Source organism: Balaenoptera acutorostrata, chromosome 14 (genome assembly GCF_949987535.1).
Source record: "Balaenoptera acutorostrata chromosome 14, mBalAcu1.1, whole genome shotgun sequence".
NCBI classification, from domain to species: Eukaryota; Metazoa; Chordata; class Mammalia; order Artiodactyla; family Balaenopteridae; genus Balaenoptera; species Balaenoptera acutorostrata.
Genome location: NC_080077.1, coordinates 37,017,048 through 37,037,660, shown reverse-complemented (window position 1 = coordinate 37,037,660; position 20,613 = coordinate 37,017,048). Strand labels below are relative to the sequence as shown.

Here is a 20,613-nt window from a genome sequence, read left to right as displayed (position 1 = left end):
AGTAGTTGTGGCTCACGGGCTTAGTTGCTCCGCGGCATGTGGGATCTTCCCAGACCAGGGCTCGAACCCATGTCCCCTGCATTGGCAGGCAGATTCCCAACCACTGCGCCACCAGGGAAGCCCCAAGATGTTTAATATATTAACAAAGCATTTTAATTTTTTCCTGCTTTTACTGACTTTTTAAATTAATTGTAGTCTACTTAGCCTGCCATAACAGAATAGTGCAGACAGAGTGGCTTAAATAAAAGAACTTGATTTTCTCACAGTTCTGGAGGCTGGAAGTCCAAAGCCAGCAGGTTTAGTTTCTGATGAGACCTCTCTTCCTAGCTTGTAGACAGCCGTCTTCTCTTTGTGTCCTCTGTACATACACACTGCTGATGTTTCTTCCTCTTATAAAGACATCGGTGCTATTGGATTGCCACCCCACAGAGATGGCCTCATTTAACTTCATTCACCTCCTTTAAGGCCCTGTGTCCAAGTACAGAAATATTGGGGGTTAGGACTTCAACATACGAATTTTGAGGCACACAATTCAGTCCATAACACTGATTATCAGTATCTGTCACATTGAATAAAAGCCTTCTGTTGTATGTTAGAGTATGCTTTTTTCATACTCTCCCAGTCACTTCTCATGTCTTTTATATTTTGAGGGAAGTAGTAAGACATTTGATAATTCAGATAGTAACATTACAGCTCTTAAAAATCACAGCACTTAGTGTACTTATTTGAGTTAGTAATAATAAGAATAATAACTAACATTTATGTGCCAGCCACATGAGTAATACGTATAAAAAACAAATATTACCTATAGATTTTGTAGTTTTAGGCTTGAAATGAGAAAGTAAAGTGAGTGACATTAGCATTCTTAATGAGGTATAATTGACATATTTCTCATCTGTACATCATGGTTCAATGTTTGTATGCGTTATGAAATGATCACCACAGTAAATCTAGTTAACATCCATCACCATACATAGTTACAAATTTTTTTTTCTCATGATGGGGACTTTCAAGATCTACTCTCTTAGCAACTTTCAGATAAGCAATGCACTATTATTAACTAGTTACCATGCTGTACATTACCTCCTCATGGCTTATTTATTTTATAGGTGGAAGTTTGTACTTTTTGACCCCCTCCACTGTCTCCCACCTGTAACCCCCTGACAACTATCAATCTGTTCTCTGTCTTAATAAGCTTCGTTTTTTTGTTTGTTTTGTTTTTTAGAATCTACATATAAGTGAGATCATATGGTGTTTGTCTTTTTCTGTCTTATTTCACTTTGCTTAACGCCCTCAGGGTCCATCCATGTTGTTGCAAATGGAAAGATTGCATTCTTTTTTTATGGCTGAGGAGTATTCTATTACACATATCACATCTGCTTTATCCATTCATCCATCGATGAACATACAACTTGCTCCCATATCTCAGCTGTTGTAAATAATGCTGCACTGAATGTGGGGGTGTATGTATCTTTTCAGATTAGGGTTTTCATTTTCATAAGGTAAATGCCCAGAAGTGGAATTGCTGGGTCATATGTTAGTTCTGTTTTTAATTTGAGGGGTCTTCATATTGTTTTCCATCGTGGCTGCACCAATTTACCTTCCTTCCAAAAATGCACACAGGTTCCCTTTCCTTTTTATCCTCACAAACATTTGTTATTTCCTTTGGATAACAGCCATTTTAATAGGTGTGAGATGATATCTCATTGTGGTTTTGATTTGCATTTCCGTGATTAGTGATGTTGAGCATCTTTTCAAGTGCCTGTTGACCATCTGTATGTTGTCTTTGGGAAAATGTCTATTCAGATCCTCTGCCCTTTTTTTTATTTTAATTTTTTGCTTTTGAGTTGTATGAGTTCTTTGTATATTTTGGATATTAACCCTTGTCAGATACATGATTTGCAAATGTTTTCTCCCATTCGGTAGGTTGCCTTTTCATTTTGTTGATGATTTTCTTTGCTGTGCAGAAAGCTTTTAGTTTGATGTAGTCTCACTTGTTTATTTTTGCTTTTGTTGCCTTATTTTTAAAGTCATATCCAAAAGATCATCACCAAGATCAATGTCAAGAAACCACCTGTGTTTTCTTCAAGTCTCTAATCCATTTTAGTTAATTTCTGTGTATGATGTAAGAGGATAGAGTTTCATTCTTTTGCATGTGGCTGTCCAGTCTTCCCAGCACTCTTTATTGAAGAGACTGTCCTTTCCCCATTGTATATTCTTGGCTCTTTTGTCATAAATTAATTAATTGAACATAAAAGTGTGGATTTACTTCTGGGTTCTCTATTCTCATCCATTGATCTATGTGTCTGTTTTTATGCTAAAACCATACTGCTGTAATTGATATAGCTTTGTAATATAGTTTGAAATCAAGGAGCATAATACCTCCAGCTTTGTTCTTCTTTCTCAAGATTGCTTCAGCTATTTGGGCTTTTTTGCAGTTCCATACAAATTTTTATCATAAATGGATGTTAAATTTTGTCAAATGCTTTCTCTGCATCTGTTGAGATGATCATATAATTTTATTCTTCCTTTTGTTAATGTGGTGTATCACGTTTTATTGACTTGTATTGAACTCTTCTGGCATCCCTGGAATAAATTCCACTTGATCATGGTGTATGATTCTTTTAATGTATCGTTGAGTTTGGTTTGCTAATATTTTGTTGAGGAGTTGTATATCTATATCCATCAAGGATATTAGTCTGTAATTTCTTTTCTTGTGGTATCCTTGTCTGGTTGTGGGTAATGCTGGCCTCGTAGAATGAGTTTGGAAGTGTTCCCTCTTCCTGTATATTTTGGAAGAGTTTGAAAAAGATGGTATTAATTCTTCTTTGAATGTTTTGCAGAATTCACAAATGAAGACATCTGGTCCTCTGCTTTTGTTTGTTGGGAAGTTTTTGATTACTGATTCAATTTCTATTAGCAATTGGTCTATTCAGATTTTCTATTTCTTCATGACCCAATCTTAGAAGGTTGTGTGTTTCTAGGAATTTCTTCTAGGTTGTGTAATTTGTTGGCATATAAGTGTTGATAGTAGTCTCTTATGAGCCTTTGTATTTCTGTGGTATCAGTTTAAAGTTTCTTCTTTCAGTTCTGATTTTACTTGAGTCTTTTTTTTTTTTTTTCCAAGTGAGTCTAGCTAAAGGCTTGTCAGCTTTATTTATCTTTTCAAAGAACCAGCTCTTAGTTTCATTCATCTTTTCTATTATGTTTTTAGTCTCTATTTCACTTATTTCTTCTCTGATCTTTATTTCCTTCCTTCTACTGTGAGCTTTGTTTGTTCTTCTTTTTCTAGTTTGTTGAGGTATAAAGTTAGGTTGTTTATTTAATGTTTATTTTAATACATTTAAAAAACAAATATTACCTATAAATTTTGCAGTTTTAAGTCTTGATATTAGAAAGTACAGTGAATGACATCAGCAATCTTTATTTTGTGGCCTCCATAAAAAGTACTTGCACCATATGATGATTATGAGGGCTTGAAGCACTGTTCCAAAGAATTGGAAGAGAAAAATCTAGAGAAAAGGCTTTAATAATTAATGGAGCCCCATAATAAACCAGTCATTTCTGTTTTAGTGACAAAATTAAGACCCATTGTGGACAATTTCACATTTGCTTTTCCCTGAGTTTAATTTGTTTAAGAAAGTCTAGTATATTTTTTTTTGGTAAATTTATAATATTTCCCTAAGCAAATTTGATACACAGAAGAAGAAATAGAGAATGATCTAAGAATGCTTCTGAGAATGCTTTTTCCTATCTAAAAATGATAAATAAGGGCACTCACCTTAGATATTTTTAAACCTATAAAGGCAGTGTTAATTTTTGTTTGGTTGCTTTTTATCATTTTACTTTTGTCCTTTCAAATTAATTTATAAAACAAGGAAAGCCTGTTGCTCAAGTAATATTTTGAAATGGCCTTCACTTTATAAGATCAAATTTAATCAGTGAGTTTTAACTTGTATGGAGTTTATTATAACTGAAATTACTTTGTCATGTTAAATTCGTCATGTTTGGCTTTTAATTAATTACTTCATTTCTACCTTCTGTTTGTATGGAGAGGAGTGTATGTAATTGCAGCAAGATCCCAGTCCTTTATAATGAAAGTGATGACATAAAATTGTCAAACAGTTCTCATGCACATCTAACAAATTATTCTCGACCTTGTTCAGTGTTGTTGATTTTGGCAGTGGAAGACTATTAATTTTAGATTTTTACACTTTTGTATACTGTGTCTCTTCATTTTTGATTTGTTACTTGTTAGGTTTAACTTCAGTATAACTTTTGACCCACTGGATGTGTTGTTATAAAGTGTTCTCCCTCCCTCTCCTTTTTAAAATGTAAACATAAGTTATAAATGTAAAAAATATCTAAAGAATATAGATATTTCATAAAGCTTTGTATCTTTACATTATTGGCTATAGTTTTCAGACTTACTGAACATTAGTAGTAAAGGAGAAAATTCTTGCAACCATGTTAAAATTATGAAGATGCCTGATTAAGAAAAGCTAGTTTTCTGTCATTATTCCCTGTTGATATAGTCTGAAAGCTAAGTGAATGACAAATAACACTGTTTTAATGCTTTATTTTTTACAGCGGTTTCACATCCATTTGACCTTATTATTTTGCCTCTGTTAGAGATGAGGAAGTGGCCAAGGCCTAGCCCAGTCCACTTAAATAGGAAGTGGCCAATTTGAGACCAAAACTCCTCTTTGTCCCTGAAATTCTCTATCCTTTTTTCTAGATCATGTTGCCTCTTTACCAAAACACAATTCTACCTTTAGAATATGCTAAGATTAAAAGGCAAATGTTCTTGAGTAGCATGTTACAAGTTTCTTTTAAAGCCAGTTTTTTCTCATCACTCATGGGGCCATGGCAGAATGTGATTTGTTTTTACTAGATCTTATTTTTCCTGTTGATACAACATGTAGTCAATGCTGCTATATATAGTTGTGGTCACAGTGGTTACTCCTATAAAACATTTTTCTCATATAAAATTCTTAGGAGAAAAATGCTGATCTCTAGAGTTGTCCAGAACAGTTCAGAAATCAAGTGTAGTAGTTTGTCTTCAGTGAAGTACCCAAAATAATACTCTCTCAGTGTTTTATACCAATGTACTTGGATAGACAAACGGGTACCCAAAGCAGCCATTTTCAAGACTTCCTTGAAATTTTTTTTTAAACATTCATGCAACTTTTATATGCTATAGTACTTGGTTAAATATAAGAAAATTATCTTAAATTGTCATTGCACTAAATGGGCCATCATGTGCCCTATTTGTTTTGTGGCTTATTCACTTGACATCCTGCCTTACACTGCTGGTGGTTTGAGAAGTACTGAAGTATAGATAAATTTAATTTTAGATACCATATGGACATTAATTTAGACTAAAGTTAAAATATTGTGTAAATCAGTTGTTATTTTTTTTATAGCTAGCCAGTATAGTTCACATGATTTAAAGTAGAGAATATTGGGAGGTCATAGTAGCAGGTGATGAAAGTTAATGTAATTTTTTATTTTGGACCAAATGAAAGAGTCCAGTAACATGAAGCCTATGAATGCTTCATTAATCAGAATGGAAGGTGGCCAAAACTGAAAGACTTGACTAAAGGACTGAAAGATTTTAAAGCTGTGGAGGGAGAAAAGAACCATTAACATTATAACAACAACAACAGTGTTTTAAATGAGGAAGAGAGAGAAGAGAAACTGAGGTCACTTGTTTGAGAAAATGACTTATGAATGGCTTGAAGTGGAAGAAATTAGTCTTTGTATAAGTAGTTTCCATATTAGAATGATAGTGGTGTTGCTAATCATAAACTGTGGTGTTTTGCTGACATAATGCTTGTGCCTGTTTCCATCATGCATTATCCTTTCCCAGGATCGATGTTGTCAATTTTTTTTCCTTTGGCAGCCATTTGAATTAAAGGTGGTCTCTTCCTGTTGACCTTTCTTTCTGAAATACTTTGTTTTTTGCCTGTCTCTTGCCAGGATGGTTGGGTATTTTCCTTTTGATTAGAGCTATGAAAGATTAGAGATTAGGTATGAAGTATTTCAATCTTATAACATGCCTGGTGGGAAATAGATGCTACTTCATTTATCAGTGAGAAAAATAAGACAGGGTGACACTAGGTCAGAACATGATAGTTGGATAAGAACTGAGTCTAGGTTGTAGTACAATACAGTATTCATTACCATCAAAATTTGTGTCTGTGTGTGTGTCTCTGTGTGTGTGTGTGAGAGAGAGAGGGCAAGGGAGAGAGATGGAGAAAGAGAGGGTCTTTTAAATTATTTTGCTTTAGAAATCAGAAGGAAGCCATTTGCATTATTTATAAATTATATTTCAACTTGAGATATTTTAAAAAGGCTTATAAAAACAGAAAGAAGCCTGATGCTGCATATCATATTGTATTAAATCAGTTTTAAGGATCATGCCATCTACTTAGTTCTGAATGAATTACTTTTGCTGTTAATGGTACTTTTCCTTGAATTTAAATTTTACGGAGTCATCACTTGACTTTTTCTTTTATACTTCTGCAACTAAATGACTTTGCCAAACTGGATTTTTTGTTAAATTAATGCTATCATAATAGTTTTAAATTACTATTTCTGGTAAACCAAGAAAAAGCAAAAGTCTATCCCCTACTAGCTCCAAGAAGGAATCATTTAAGATACCTGTATCCTTCTACTTATGATGCTATTTGGATATGACTCTTTTATTTGCAGGAAAAAAACAGTTCTCTGAAGGCAGAGAGAGCATCCATCTTAATGTTCCAGCTCTAATGCTCATATTTTCAAACCATGGCAGTAAAACAGTCTTTAACTGCTGTTACAGAATCTTAGGCAGAGGTCAGTTGCAAAATATAAAGTATGATCTAGGAGTCCAAGGCGTGAATAGTTTAGGGAAATGGGAAGTTTATGTTCATAGTCAGCATAATCCTCTGGAGCTTTTTTTATAATTCTCAAATGACACATTTTCTATTTTTTGTATTTTTATTTATTTATCATATGGTTATTTAATTTAGAACTATCTTTCTAGTGTTTTTCAAATTCAGACACAAACTAGTGTCTTCTTCTCACTCCATGACCCACCAAGAACCCAACCCTGAGATTTTAATGTGTATTTTTTTGCCCAAAACCTAAGGGTACAGTTTAATGAATAATTGTAAGGTAAACATCTCTGTAACCACCACCAAGGTCAGAATTACAGAGTATTGGAGCACCCCCTTTTGTGGCTATTTTTGATCATAAACACCTCTTCCTGCAGGTAAAACCACTAATCTGACTTTTATGGTAATCACTTCCTTACTTTCCTTTGTAATATTATCACTCTTGAATTCATCCCTAAGCAAAATAATTTTGTTTGGTTTTGATGTTTACATATATAAATGCATGTGTATTTTAATTAATTTTTCTTTTAATGGATTGTTGATGATTTTAAGAAGTCACCTAGGAGATGAATTGTCTCCAGATTAAAGCAAGAGTATGTATGTTCATGTCTATGCGTGATTTGGTCTGTTACTCATCCTCTGCTGCTTAGGGTAAGTAAGGTTCTTCTTAACTTTAATTGACTTTTAGATATAGTAACTAATAAGTTGTCATTACATTTTTATCCCCTGTGTTGGCCTGTATTTTAATGTTTAAGGTTAAGTTTTGAATTTTATGGAGTTATAGGTTTTAGTGGCGAGTATGTAGAAAGTATTCATAGTTCTGTATCATCATGATAGCACAAATATCCATGATGGTTTTTTTTAGTTAGAAAGAAATTATGTGTTGAGTGCCAGATGTCAAAGTTCAATCATTAGATGTCACTCATTTTCAGAACTCTAGATATAAAGATTTTTATATATATTAAAATATTTTAACAAATTTTAGGTAACTTAATATCTTACAGAGTAATTAAACTTTTTACAAGTACAGGTTATATGTAAATACCTAGTTTAGGGATGAAGATTTCCAACCCTTACCTTGCTCCCATTAAGAATAGTGCTAGAGGTTTTTTTTCCTTAATAGTATTGGATGCCAGACTTTTGACCTGCTTGTCCTTGGTTTGGAAATGGCCTAGTGCTGTTTATAGTTGTATAACTTTAGCACAAGTGGTTTCTATAGCTACTGTCCAGTACCAGATGTAGAACACTGGGAAGCTTTGATAAGGGGAGCAGGATTTTTAAACAAAAGCAGGACATGGATAATTACCCTGAAGCTGAACTGAGGTCCATTATGTTCAGTACTGTCATTTACATTTCATTTTCACTCTCTGCTGATTATAAGAAGGAAAATCTACTCACTGTCTTCCTCTTCCATCTCTTTGCCTTCTTCCTCTCACCTTATTAAAGAATGTGTATTATACCTTTAATCTGCTTCATGAATCCTCGACAGAATTAGGTGAGCATCACCAGTCTGATGGCTTTTACTTACGATGACAGCATCATTGGTTTCCACTTATCATAGAATAAGTTTCATAAGCCATTTGTATTCAAGTGTTTGCAGTGAAACTGCTGTTTTGTATAAACTGCTGCCACTTTGAGAATATAAATGACTTAAGGTTAATACTAGTGAGGTAGAAGAAATCATTATCTCATTATCAGGAGCTGTCAGTAAGTGAAAGGACAACTTAAACCTGACCTATAATTAAAATAGAAGCCATTTGGTTTTCTTCCAGATGGTTTTCAACTTCATCCCCAAAGTGACACCTTTTCTAGGGGAAAGTTCTTGTTTTTAAACAGTAATTTTTATAAATTGATGATTATTCTTAGGTATATTGTTGGGGGATTCTTTGAAAGTAACTCTTTTGGCAGTAAAGGGATACCGTGAGAGAGAATTTTGGCTTCAGTTAGAATGTGGGTTGGGAGTGATGGGACAGACTGTAGAGTTGAGCAAGGGGATCCGGTTTGTAGTAGAGGGGGGCTGGGGGCAAGGAAGTTGAGAAAATTCATACCTGATGACTCCTTTTTTTTTTCTCTGTAAAGAAGGATGTAAGTTTTTGTTGAGAGTGAATGGAAAAGGTAGGATGAGAAATGAGAAGGAAAACTGTCTTTTACTGATTTTTACATTCATGTAGTTTTCATATTTTTGTATGTTTTCTTTTTCTGATTTGACTGCATGTTCCCTGAGGGGAAAGCCATGGCTTTCATCACTCACCGTGTGTTTATGGGACCATTTGTGTCATGTGTTGAGACAGAACAGACTGATAAAACAGAGTCCTTATCCTTAGAGAACTTGCATGTGGGAGAAACGATGACCCAACCCATTCCAGCATAACGTGTTTGGTTCTGTAGTGATCAGTGCACGTTGCTCTGTGAACACCAGAGAGCACCTACCTGAGGAGATGGTGCTTGAGTCAAGAGGCCAGCATTTTCAGCAAAGGTACAGAGACATGAGCGGGGTTATGGTGCATTCAGGGAACCCTAGACATTTAGGCATGACTGAAATACTAAGTATGTGGGGAGGAGTGGCTTGAGAAGTGGAAAACCAAAGGCCTGCCTAGTGTTGAAGGTCTTTACATACCAAAGAGTTTCAAGTTTATCCTATCGGTGATGGCAAGCCCTGAGGAATTTGAGTTAGGAGAGTGGCAGAAGTTCTTGTTTTAGGAAGGCCACCCGGGCTTTAACATGCAGGCAAGTTTTTATTATGGAAAGATGCCAGTGATGCCAGCCTGGAGGCTTCTGGCATGGTCATGTGAAGATGATGAGGCTGTCAACTAAGGTAGAAACTGGAGATTGTGGGCGAGACAGTGGAATTGAGAGCTTCCGGGGGGGGTAGATGTGGCAGGACCTAATGACTAATTGAGTAATTGAGGCAAGAGAGACAGGAGTTAAGGATAACTTTTAGAAATCTGGCTTGGGGTAGCTGAGTAGGTGCATGTATTTTTATCCTTCCTCCCTACTTCCCAAAGGACATGGTGCAGTGCCGCTTTCCTGGACTACTGCAGTAGTCTTCCAGCTGGTTTCCCTGCTTCTGGAATTTCTCCTACCATTACATTTCCTGTACGGTAGCCAGAATATCTTTCAGAATGTAAATAGATAACGAAACTCCCCTGCGTAAAAGTCATCAATAACTTTCTGTGAAATTTAGACTAAAATTCAAAATCCTTCGCATAACCTTCGAGGCCGGCCTGATTTTAGACTTCTGGCCTGTCTCTCCAGTTTCATTTTGTGCCACCTTCCCTTTAGTTTTGCAAGCCTTCGCCACACTAGCCTGCTTTCAGTTCCCAGAATGTACTTACTTACCTCTTTCTAGTCTGAGTCTTTTCACATTGTGTTTCCTCCCTCATTGTGTTTGCTAGAACACAATGTGTTCCCTAGAATGCTTTCTTCTCGTCTCTTTCTACGAGTAAATTTGATTCATCCTTTAGGTCTCAGATAAATGTCACTTCCTTAGGGAAGCCTTTCTTATCCATTCTCTTCTCCCCCATCTAACTAGGTGTCTCCTTATATTCTTATAGTACCCTTTTCTTACCAGTGTTTAATCATAGTTTGTAAATATATGTTTGGGTATACATTGTTTAATGTCTGTTCCCGCTAGTATATAACTGTGAATTCACGGAGCTTGACTGTTTTGCTTACCACTCAGTAAATATTTATGGAATGAATAGTAATTGTTCAGTGATTGTTCTGGGCCCCTCTAGAATAAAAACAATCAAATTCAACAGCATTTAAATCATCCATTTGAAAGAAGAGTAGGAGTAGATAGTTATGGCTAGCTAAAAGTTTTCTGTTTCAAAATACACTGAATTTTATCATTACCCTGATATCACTCTTCAAAAGTCAGTGGTACAGAAACATTTTAATCCCATCATACCTAGGCCTCATTTCTCATGAGAAGCAAACCAAAAAATCAGCTGAATCGCCGTACTGTGGAAAATCATAACACCTTCCTTCTGTTTAAGGAGGAGATGATAACAAAGAATGGCAGATTTCTGGGAGAAGGCAGTAATTAGAAGGATAGTTTTACCTAAATGGAGTTGTCAACTTTAGTTTCTTTAAAGTCTGAGCAGTTTTATGATGTTCAGGACGCTCTTACATATATGTATTCTCCCAGTGTAATCCAGAGTGTCATTAGTTCCATTCAAAGTGTCAGCTTCAGATGTAACTACACAACATACAGTTTTTTTTCTTTTCTTGAGAATTTGTTCCCCTTTAGATTAACATTTATTAAATTACAAGTGTCTGAAGTACTTTCCTTTTAATGTCTCCTGTGTTCTTTTTGATGCTCTACTTTTGATGTAGAGTTATTTGTAAAAATAAAGATTAACTTGAATAAGGTCTAGTTTATGTACTTTTCCTTTATTTTTCTCGAGAATAATTTGCAAATGGACATAAATGACAATGATACACTTTATAGTCACTAAGGTAAATATGTATTTGTATATTTCCACACTATTCTTCTAAAAATGAAATGGTGTGAATAAATGCCAGTGCCCTCTGAAGGAAAATGGCCATCACGTTGCTGCTCTGTAACTCTAGACGTTTACAACAATCAGGACTTAGAGACAGCGAGGGAGATAGAGTGCTCCTGACTGTCGGATGCATGATGGTCAGCTCTGCTTTGAACTATCTTTATCCACTGCAGGAAATACTATAAAGAAGGATTTATCTGCTTCAGCCAGCAGAGGGCACTGTACACATAAAAGTACACTACGAATTGTAAAGCTTCCTTTGATTTTTTTTGGCAAGTGTGTTAAAATTCCTCGAGTGGTTTATGTTTAGAATTAGCAGTACTGATAGGACAGGAAATTGGCTGGGTGGGACAGTGGTTAAAGGGGTTCTGTCTAAAAGTTTAGATCTGAAATATGTGCTACCAAATATGTTGCTGTTCCGTGAAGAACGTCCTCTAAATGTCAAACTCCATTTTGAACGACCCACTAATCTACCATGTGGGAAGTTAACTCTTTAACCATTGTTTTGATGTAATTTCTACTTAAAAAAAAAAAAGTGTGACGGAAAAAGCATGAGCTTTGAAGGCTGATCTAGTCTACAATTCTGGAACTACTGCTTACTAGATGTGTGACTTGTGGCAGATTATTTAAACTCTTTTAGTCTCTTTCCATATCTGTAAAATTTAGATAATAATCTGCTGTGAAAAGATGCAGAAAATTAAATAATTCACTTATGTAAAACACATAGTTGCAAATACGTATCAGTTGCTTTCTTGAATCAGAACTTGTATGTTTCTCGTCATATTTACAATTGCTGTTTGTCTTACAAAGTTAAGTGATAGGTCCAAAAGCTGTGTATTTCCATTATGTAGCCATCTGTAGCTAGCACAGATTTTCCTACAGAAGTTCTTGATTTCTGGTTATAAAAATGATAAACAGTAGATAGTGTAATCAACAATCTTAATATTTTATTCATATTTCCTTAAGTACTAACATGTGCCAAAATTTAACCAGTAGTTATGAAATTTGGGAAAGGTGGTCTGTAAGCTTTCATTGCCATAGTTTTCTTTCTTGGCATTTCCTAATTCTTTGTGTATTTTTATTTTCCATGAAGTATTTCTTGCTTACTAAAGATTGGCAGAACTCAGGTTTTATGATACATAGGTGATATCATGACTGATAGTGATAGACAGATTTGGAAGTGTTAGAGAAACCAGAAATCAAACATTGGGGCAAGACTGAGTAGTGAGGGACATCAAGGGTTGTGTTGCTTGAGGATACTCTTCTCCTCTTAAGTAAACCCTTGGCCTTTGAGATACTGAGTTGAAAAAAAAAAAAAATCTGCAGATATTCTTGGTTGAGATGGGCAGGGAATGTGAATAGAGAAGAGTTATCAAAAGGTGATGAAAAATATGTAGAGTTGAATATCATCATCTCAAGTGTTAGCCCTGGTAAACTAAACTGAAGATAGGATGAAAGAGAGAGGGAAAAGAGAGAAAAAAATAGCGAGTTTGCCATTTTATTCAGCATCAAGGTAACATAAGTTCTGAATGCTGCAAATGGTATTTTTCATAAGGACCAGAGTATATGTTAAATGTATATTGTTCATAGGTAATGATATTTACATATATGATATGTATGTGATAATATGTGGACCATAAATGTACTGAATGTTTTATGTGGAGCACTTTATGAACCATGTCTTTTCCACTTAGATGAAAATGGTAGCCAGAGTCTCTGGAGTGTCTGGCTTATCCCGAAGCAGGACTTAACGCTGCTAGTAATAGAACGGCTCTTGCCAGGTCCCTGGCTGCACAAGGGATTTGGAGCTTTTGGGTTCTCCAGGAGTTTTTGTTATGAATGTCTTATTTCACAGTTAGGGGGCAATCAATCTTATAGAAAGAGGCGTTCCAGTATAGGACCCAAACACATACCTCACATTGATTCTTCTCTACTCCCTGGGAGATAAATAGGATTTCCCCCAGCCCCCAGAGGTTGCATTTCGAAGGTTAATAGTCTTTCCCCACTTTTCCCGTAGCATGTATTTCTCTGTCACTGGGTCTCTGTAGCACTGAATATATGGTCTGTTAGGGCCTTATTTTGCTTTTACTACTATATGTTCTGAGCGAATCTTGAAGTCTAAACTAGTTAGATAAAGAATGCCATAGGTAGTATATGTTTTCTTGATAAACATTAATTGGCATAGGTTTTAATCATTACTTTTGGGTTTTCCAGGTTTCTGCTGTTCATTCTCAGTCTCTGCCTCTGGTCTTTATAGTCTCTTCTTCATCCTCAGTTTGTCCTATATATCCTTTAAGTCGAAGACAAGCTATTTGGTTAAGCTCCCACTTTGGTCTATGAGGATACCTACCTTCCATTGTGCTTCGGCTTTTCTCTCCTGCTTCCCCCAGTGAGCTGCCTAATTGGCAGTTTAGGTGGGTTAGGCACACAAGTAACTGAGCCCGAGTCAGTCCCCGGCTCATGCTGGTCTTCAGCTGTCTTACCATGCCTCTACCTTTTAAGCTAGCACTCTGGGATCACACATTTCTGTCCTGTCATACCACTGCAGCCCCAGGACATTCACTGAAGTAGTCTGCAGTGCATTTTGAGATGTAGAGGTGCTCTTGCATGGCTTAGAGGAGTCACAGGGAGAAGAGAGGACAGAGGGCAAAGCTGGGAAGGATCTCACTGCCTGACAGTGTTCTGATCCCTCTTGTACAGAAGAGGAAAGTGAGAAGACATTCAGCAAACGGATGTGCAATTGAATCTCACTCCCAAATGTTAAGGGAAAAGCCTCAGAATTGGGGAAAGTTTGAACTCGTTTGGATTTTAGCCAGAATGCTGGAATATTAGATTTGCATTTTAATAAGTTGCATTTGATCCCATTATGGAGAATAGAGAGTGAGCCACAAAGGCAAGGCAACTGGCAGTTTAGAAAAAAAGCAAGGAGAGATGAGGAAGGCTTAAACTATAGTACTGGAGTTATGGATGAAGAGGAGGAGTGGATGTGAGAAATACAGGGTGCAGAATCTAAGATTTTAGGACCGACTTAATGTGAGAAGAAAAGGGACAGTGATTTGACCCAGGTTTCTGATTTTGATGACTGGGTGGGGAATGATGCAGAGCTGTGAGAAGTACTGTAGCAGGAGAGATGTCGCTTCTGGACATAGCTTTACACATAACCAAGTAAAGGTATTTCTGCCAGGATTAAGCTAATGTAGTTCAGAAAGTAGGCAAGTTTTCTAGTGATCTTATTTGATGTAAGGACAGAATGTAGAACGCCTGGAAGAGCAGATGATGGCAAGTCCCTTCCTTTCCTATGACTCTTCAGTCAGACTTCTGATAAAAGTTGGCATGCGCAAGGCAAGGCTAAATGCTGGACCATTGCCCTGTGTTGCTGCTCTCCCAGGTCCGGCCTGGAGACGTGGGCGTTGAGTCCTCCTGTCCAGTCGACAGTACTGCTAGGGTTATGGTATCCCTCAGGCATCCTGTGGCTCCTTATATCTCCTTCTAGTATGAAAATTTTGTGTCATTGAAATAATCCTCTTAGTTGCTAGAACTAAGTTAATAGCATTTCTGATCCAGGTCTCTTCCTTTCTGGGAAGCCTTTGTTCATCACATGTTTATTCCCAGAGATACTCCTGCTTCTTGAGTTGAGGAAAGAGTTAGCTCTTTTGGGGAAAAAAACCTCATTATGTTATAGTCAAAGGGTGTAGTCCCTGGGTCTGGTAGACCTGTGTTCAAATCCTAGCTCTGTCACTTACCAGCTGTATTATCTTGGGCCTGTACTCTTAAATAACTCCTCATCTGTAGATGGTAATAATAGTGTACTTATCTCTTAGAGCTGATGAGTTTATATTAGCTAGTGAATGTAAAGCATTTAGGATGGTTTTTGGCCCATAATAAATACCCCATAAATACGACCTTTCATTTGGTATTCTTTAACTTTTTATCTTTTGGGGATTATATAGCCTGAAGTTAGTAATCATTGGCATGCTTTCACGTGCTTGCAAGAATTTGGAACTGTAGTATACTTAGTGCCATAAAATTTAAATAGCCACTTTTTTTCTTTTTAAATGAATCAGGAAATCTGGGCATGTTTAATAATTTCTTTTTTTGTGTAATTAAAAAAAAACATTCTGGGGCAAAATAGTTTCTGAATAAACAAATCAACCAACGTAATTTTATTTTGGCTAAACCTGGGCTTTTATTAATATTAGATATGAGGGAGAGAATGAAAGTATTCATCTCATACAGGAATGAGGAAAAATACAAAAATATTTTGAGGATTGTTATATTGCAGATGTATTTGTAGATATCATTTTGATACTGAAACCAGGATAAATAATTAGGGTTCATATTTTCTAATTATGTCTCCCGCCTGTTCTCAAAATCACATTAATCCCTGTACATTTGAATATGAATTTACAGAAACGCACGGGAAATGAGATTTTATTTCTAATTAGATTTTTTTTCCACAGCTTAAGGTGGCTAGTGAAATCGGCTGAGAAGCTGATGTCTCAGTGTTGTCTGTCAGTCTTCTTATCCTCAGTTTTCTAAGCTGAAACATGACATTTTATCCCAGGTTAATATTTCCAGTTTCCAAATGTCAGTCTAAGCACTAGTCCTCACCTGTCTCTGAAGTCTAAAAGTGTGAAAATCGCTTGTTCATCCTGTGTCTTCATCTACTGAGGTTACTTAAAGTTGCCAGGAATAGTTTATTTCATTAACTGAACGTGCATGTACCCCCAGACAGTTTTACTGATCTGTATGACATCATATAAATGTAATAATTTGTTATTGTACACCATTGGAGTAGAAGCTTCCTTGCTTGATAATTCTTATAGTCAAAGACGGTTTCAGTTTGTGCTGAACTAGGAATCGGAAGATGCAGGTGGTTGTCCCAACTCGAGTTGCCCAGATGATTCTCTTTGCATTCCCTGGGTCTCTGTTTTCCCAGTAAAAGTTTTTGTCTTCTCTGTGCAGAGGACTGTTGTGTGGATCAGATGAGGTGAAGTAAGTGAAAACACTTTGGATACCCAAGCATGATACAGATATAAAGTGGTGGTGTATTTCTTGTTCATGTAATAAAGGAAAACAAATGTGTACCAGAGAGTGAGATTTTCCTTAAAGTAAATGACTGCTTTGGTTGCTGGCTAACGAAAGAAATAACTCAAACATCTTTATTTTCTGTATTTTCCAACCAATCAGAACCGGGACCAGTATTCACATCTGCTGAGTGATCACTTTCTGCCGTACCAAGGTCATAATTCCTTCCGTGAGAAATATTTCAGTGGGGTAACAAAAAGAATTGCCAAGGAAGAAAAATCTAACCAGGAGTGAAAATTAGGATTTTGACGATGGAGAAAGAATAAGGATTTGATAGAAAAGACATCTGGATGTGAACTTTCATGTATGATACAGGAAATGTACTGTTTTAAATAATTTTATATAACAAAATAAATGCTATAAAGTCAACTGAACAATTCTTTTAACGTTAGCTTTGTTTTATAGACTATTTTGTTGGATGTGGTCTTTTGAACTTTATATTTATGCTTTCAAGTATTATGGAAATTGAAAACAGTTATATTTTTGGTAATTAATTTACAAATGGTGTTGACTTTTTAAACAGATATCTGCTGGATATGTTATAGGCATTAATAGTGTTTGAGAATTTATTCATTAGGTAGGCTTGTTTAATTTTGTTTCTGATTGTAATTGTTTTACACTGTCACTAATAAAGCTTACTGAGGATTCCTAAAATCGTGTAGTATACAGAGGGGATGTGATGAAGGAAATGAATTTTTATTTATAAATCCCAGACAAGTAAGTAATCACAATGATAATGGTGATGATGAGAAAGGCTAGGACCTGACAACCTAAAAAGATTCCAAACTCCTTGAGGCCTGTCCACATCTGAAGCTCGTCTGTACCTTGGATTTGCTTCTGCATTCCTAAACCTTGACTGTCGGTCAAGTTAACTACCCACAATTTTTGGTTTAGAAAGTAACTGATAGTTAAAAGCAGTAACAACAACACAAATCCTTGATGGTTCCCTAATGGTATTAAGTCTAATCAGAGCTCTTTGAAATAGAAGCTGTATTTTCTTGAAGGAGAAACTTTGCTGAGTCCACATTGTGTCCATCATGAAAATATCTTGTTTGAAAACCACTCTACCCATTAATTCAGGATGCTAATAGCTTTCCTGCTCTCGGTGATCAGTGTACCTCAGCAGGACGGCAGTAAACGAATCCTCTCTCTTTAACCAGAGCCTATTTTTATATATGCTATTATTATTATTTTAGTGTTACTGCTGGCTTTTATGGACTCATAACTTGAACGTGCATAGCTTAGGACCTCCAGAAGACCAGTGCTGCCCAAGCCAAGAGAGAGAGCAGGCCGTCCGCTTAGTTCTGCCTCCTTTTCTTGTCCTGCAGCTCTGAATTTCAGCAGCAGATCTCAAACATTTCAGTGATTGTTTTGTTTGGGTTTCTGGATGTGATTTGTGGTACACTGGGGAAAATCTAAGAGTATTCAAGGATGATTTATTTTCAGTATTTCTGTTGTAAACTGACTTATTTAAAATTTTTTGAGGTTATATGGGGGGTGAGTTTGAAACTTTGTAGCTGACTAAATTTGGAATGAGATTTTAGCCTTGCCCCATTTTTTGGTTGTCACAAAAATTAGTCCAAATTAGTTCCAAATTAGATCTGGAAAAGTTGCAACATTAATTTTAGTCACTTTGTTCTTAAAAATTATCCAACATTAAAAAAAAATATTTCAAATTATTTCTTATTACCATTAGTGGAGGCCTTCTAATCTTTAATTCTTCATTGTTGTGAGGTTTATTTTCATATATATCAATAAGTTCAGTCTCCCACTCCTGAAATGTCACTGGACTCAGAGTGTGCATTTGTGCAGTTGTTTTAAGGTTGGTACTCAGAAGTGAAAAAGAAACCTGATCACTTTCAACCGATTTTGATTTTAGTGCAGGTAACACGTCCTCTTATTTTAAAAAAAGAGACTTTATTTTCTGGCATCAGGATCTTACTACTTCTGCATAAGTTGGAGAAGATCATTTCCGGGATTGCTTTAGTTTTATGTGTATTCCTCATGCACTTACCAGCAGGAATATCACCTACCAAAATGCCTACATTTTAGGTAGTCCTGTAGTATGAATTTACAGTGTAATCTGTGAGCGAACCCTAGGTGGTCTGTGGGCTGGCCTATTTAATGTTTATAATATGACAGACTATAATTTTGTTTCTGGCATATATTAAAACATCCGTAGAATACAGACGGTTACGGATGTAACCGTCTTAGTGGTGTTTCATCATAAGTAACCTCCTTCCCATCCATTCTGGTGGATTTTTTTCTTTTTTTTTTTTTTTTTTTGCTGTGATAGCTGGGAAGGAATAGTGGAATAGGAGGTCTTTGGGGTATTTAGCCAAAGTGGCCAACAGATTAAAAAAAGTTTAAAATCTGCTACAAATTTCTAGCCGCTTCCTGCCCAAGGTGACCCAGGTCTAGGCCTGTTAGCCACTAACTTCCTTATGACTAATTCTTTAAGTACAGAGATTGAGCAATGAAACATTTTCAAACTGTTTAAACTCTGGGAGGTTAAGTCAGTGTTACCATTATTTCCTTATGGAGGAAACGCACTTAAAATTTGATATACCCTACATATTTAAGAAGAATGGTGATTACAACTAAAGAACTTTATTTCAAGTTTGGTAGGGAAAAGTAGAGTATGAGTTAACATACCAAATGCATCGTAGTGAATGTGTTTACATTATTGGATGAAAAATGTGCTTTAAAAGTTTGGGACAGAAACAACTTTTAAGGTAATATGTTTTATACTCTTATAATTAAACAATCAGGGATGACTTTTTTTTTTTAACATCAGGAAATTAGATGTTAAGTTTGTGTTATCTAGATGCCAATATAAGCAAATCTGACTCTTGAATCAAAGGGCTTAGTCCTTTTGGGTTAAGAGAACTAACCCATGCTGGAAATATTATCAAGTATTGCTAATCCAAAGAGATATGTAATAAAACATTATGTGTTGAAAATCAAAGGTGACATTTTTTGGGGGAAATGATCTTTCTACACCATTCTAATCTCCCTCGTAAAACCACAGTGCAACTAAGTTGATGTTCATGGTTCTAATACTAAAGAAGGCACTGGCCCTGCATAAATTCATTAATGGAACATAGGGGTAGAAATGGAGGTTGGTGTTGCTGAGAATATTGTTGACCTTATTGTTGATTTGCCTGTTTGACCAAAAGGGAGTAAATTAGACCAGAATAAGGACTTTGGCTCTTTTTACAAGAGCATGGGTTTTCTCCATTATAAAGTTATTTAGAAAACTAAACACTTGTAAGAATCTTTCTTTCTTAGAAGGATTGTATTCATAGAATAAGCGAAGTCTACTTTGATTTCCAACTCACCCACTCCCATTTTTCTCAGATATTTATCAAGTAATGTGGTTTGTAATACAAACCAAAAAAAAAAGTGCCTTAATCCAGAACATACACATGGACACAATAACACTAGGCTGATGATGTTTGTACTTTACTAAAACATTGAGATCGTCTCTAAAACAGAGTGGTTTAAGAACATAAGGTCTAGAGTGTAAAGAATTGTAATGGAATGATAAACATATCTGTGATTCTATCTAGCCATAGAATCATGGAGACAGCACATTCCTGGATGTCCTTTGGGCAAACCTGACTCTATTCCCTTAATAGAGGTCTGCCTCAGGATGTTCATATGTTTCACTATGTGGGATAAGCAAGTTGACATTTAGACATAACTGAGGCCAACCTGGAATTTGGCTCTTATCCCTTGCTTTATAAGCCATTGTAGACAGGCTCTTAGGGGGATGGAGGCTAAATTCTCATGGCAGTCTCTTAAGAAGCCTGGGCCATGGAACAAAATAGGCTTAAAAGATGAATGTTAAGATAAGCCAGCTTCACTTTATGTAACTGCTAGCCCTATTTCTTGGGATATTAGGACGTGCTTAGTATATTTTTGTTCTAGAATTTGAATGTTCTTACTAAGATAATTATATCGCCATGATGCCAAACTGAATCACCTAAAAAGGAATCTGCTTTGACCTCTATGACTGTAAAATCTCTCCTTTAATCAAGTCTTCCTGACTTTCTCCTGAGGGCTTATCAGAAGAACTCTATTTTGTCTAACATCCAGCAGTGGAGCTTAGCTGGGCTTATGTGTGAAGTTAG

At 36.0% G+C, this 20,613-nt stretch overlaps 1 protein-coding gene across 4 annotated transcripts in view; it reads left to right on the top strand.

Annotated features, from left to right (window-relative positions):
• Positions 1-19,603, top strand: part of TRMT11 (tRNA methyltransferase 11 homolog) — a 63,926-nt gene extending 44,323 nt beyond the window's left edge. For all 4 annotated transcript variants that reach the window (XM_007190805.2, XM_057527990.1, XM_057527989.1 and 1 more), the window contains exon 13: positions 16,580-19,603. In XM_007190805.2, coding sequence (XP_007190867.1) covers positions 16,580-16,711 — 132 coding nt within the window. In that variant the 3' untranslated portion in view covers positions 16,712-19,603. The remainder of the gene's footprint in view (positions 1-16,579) is intronic.
• The last annotated feature ends 1,010 nt before the right edge of the window (positions 19,604-20,613 follow it).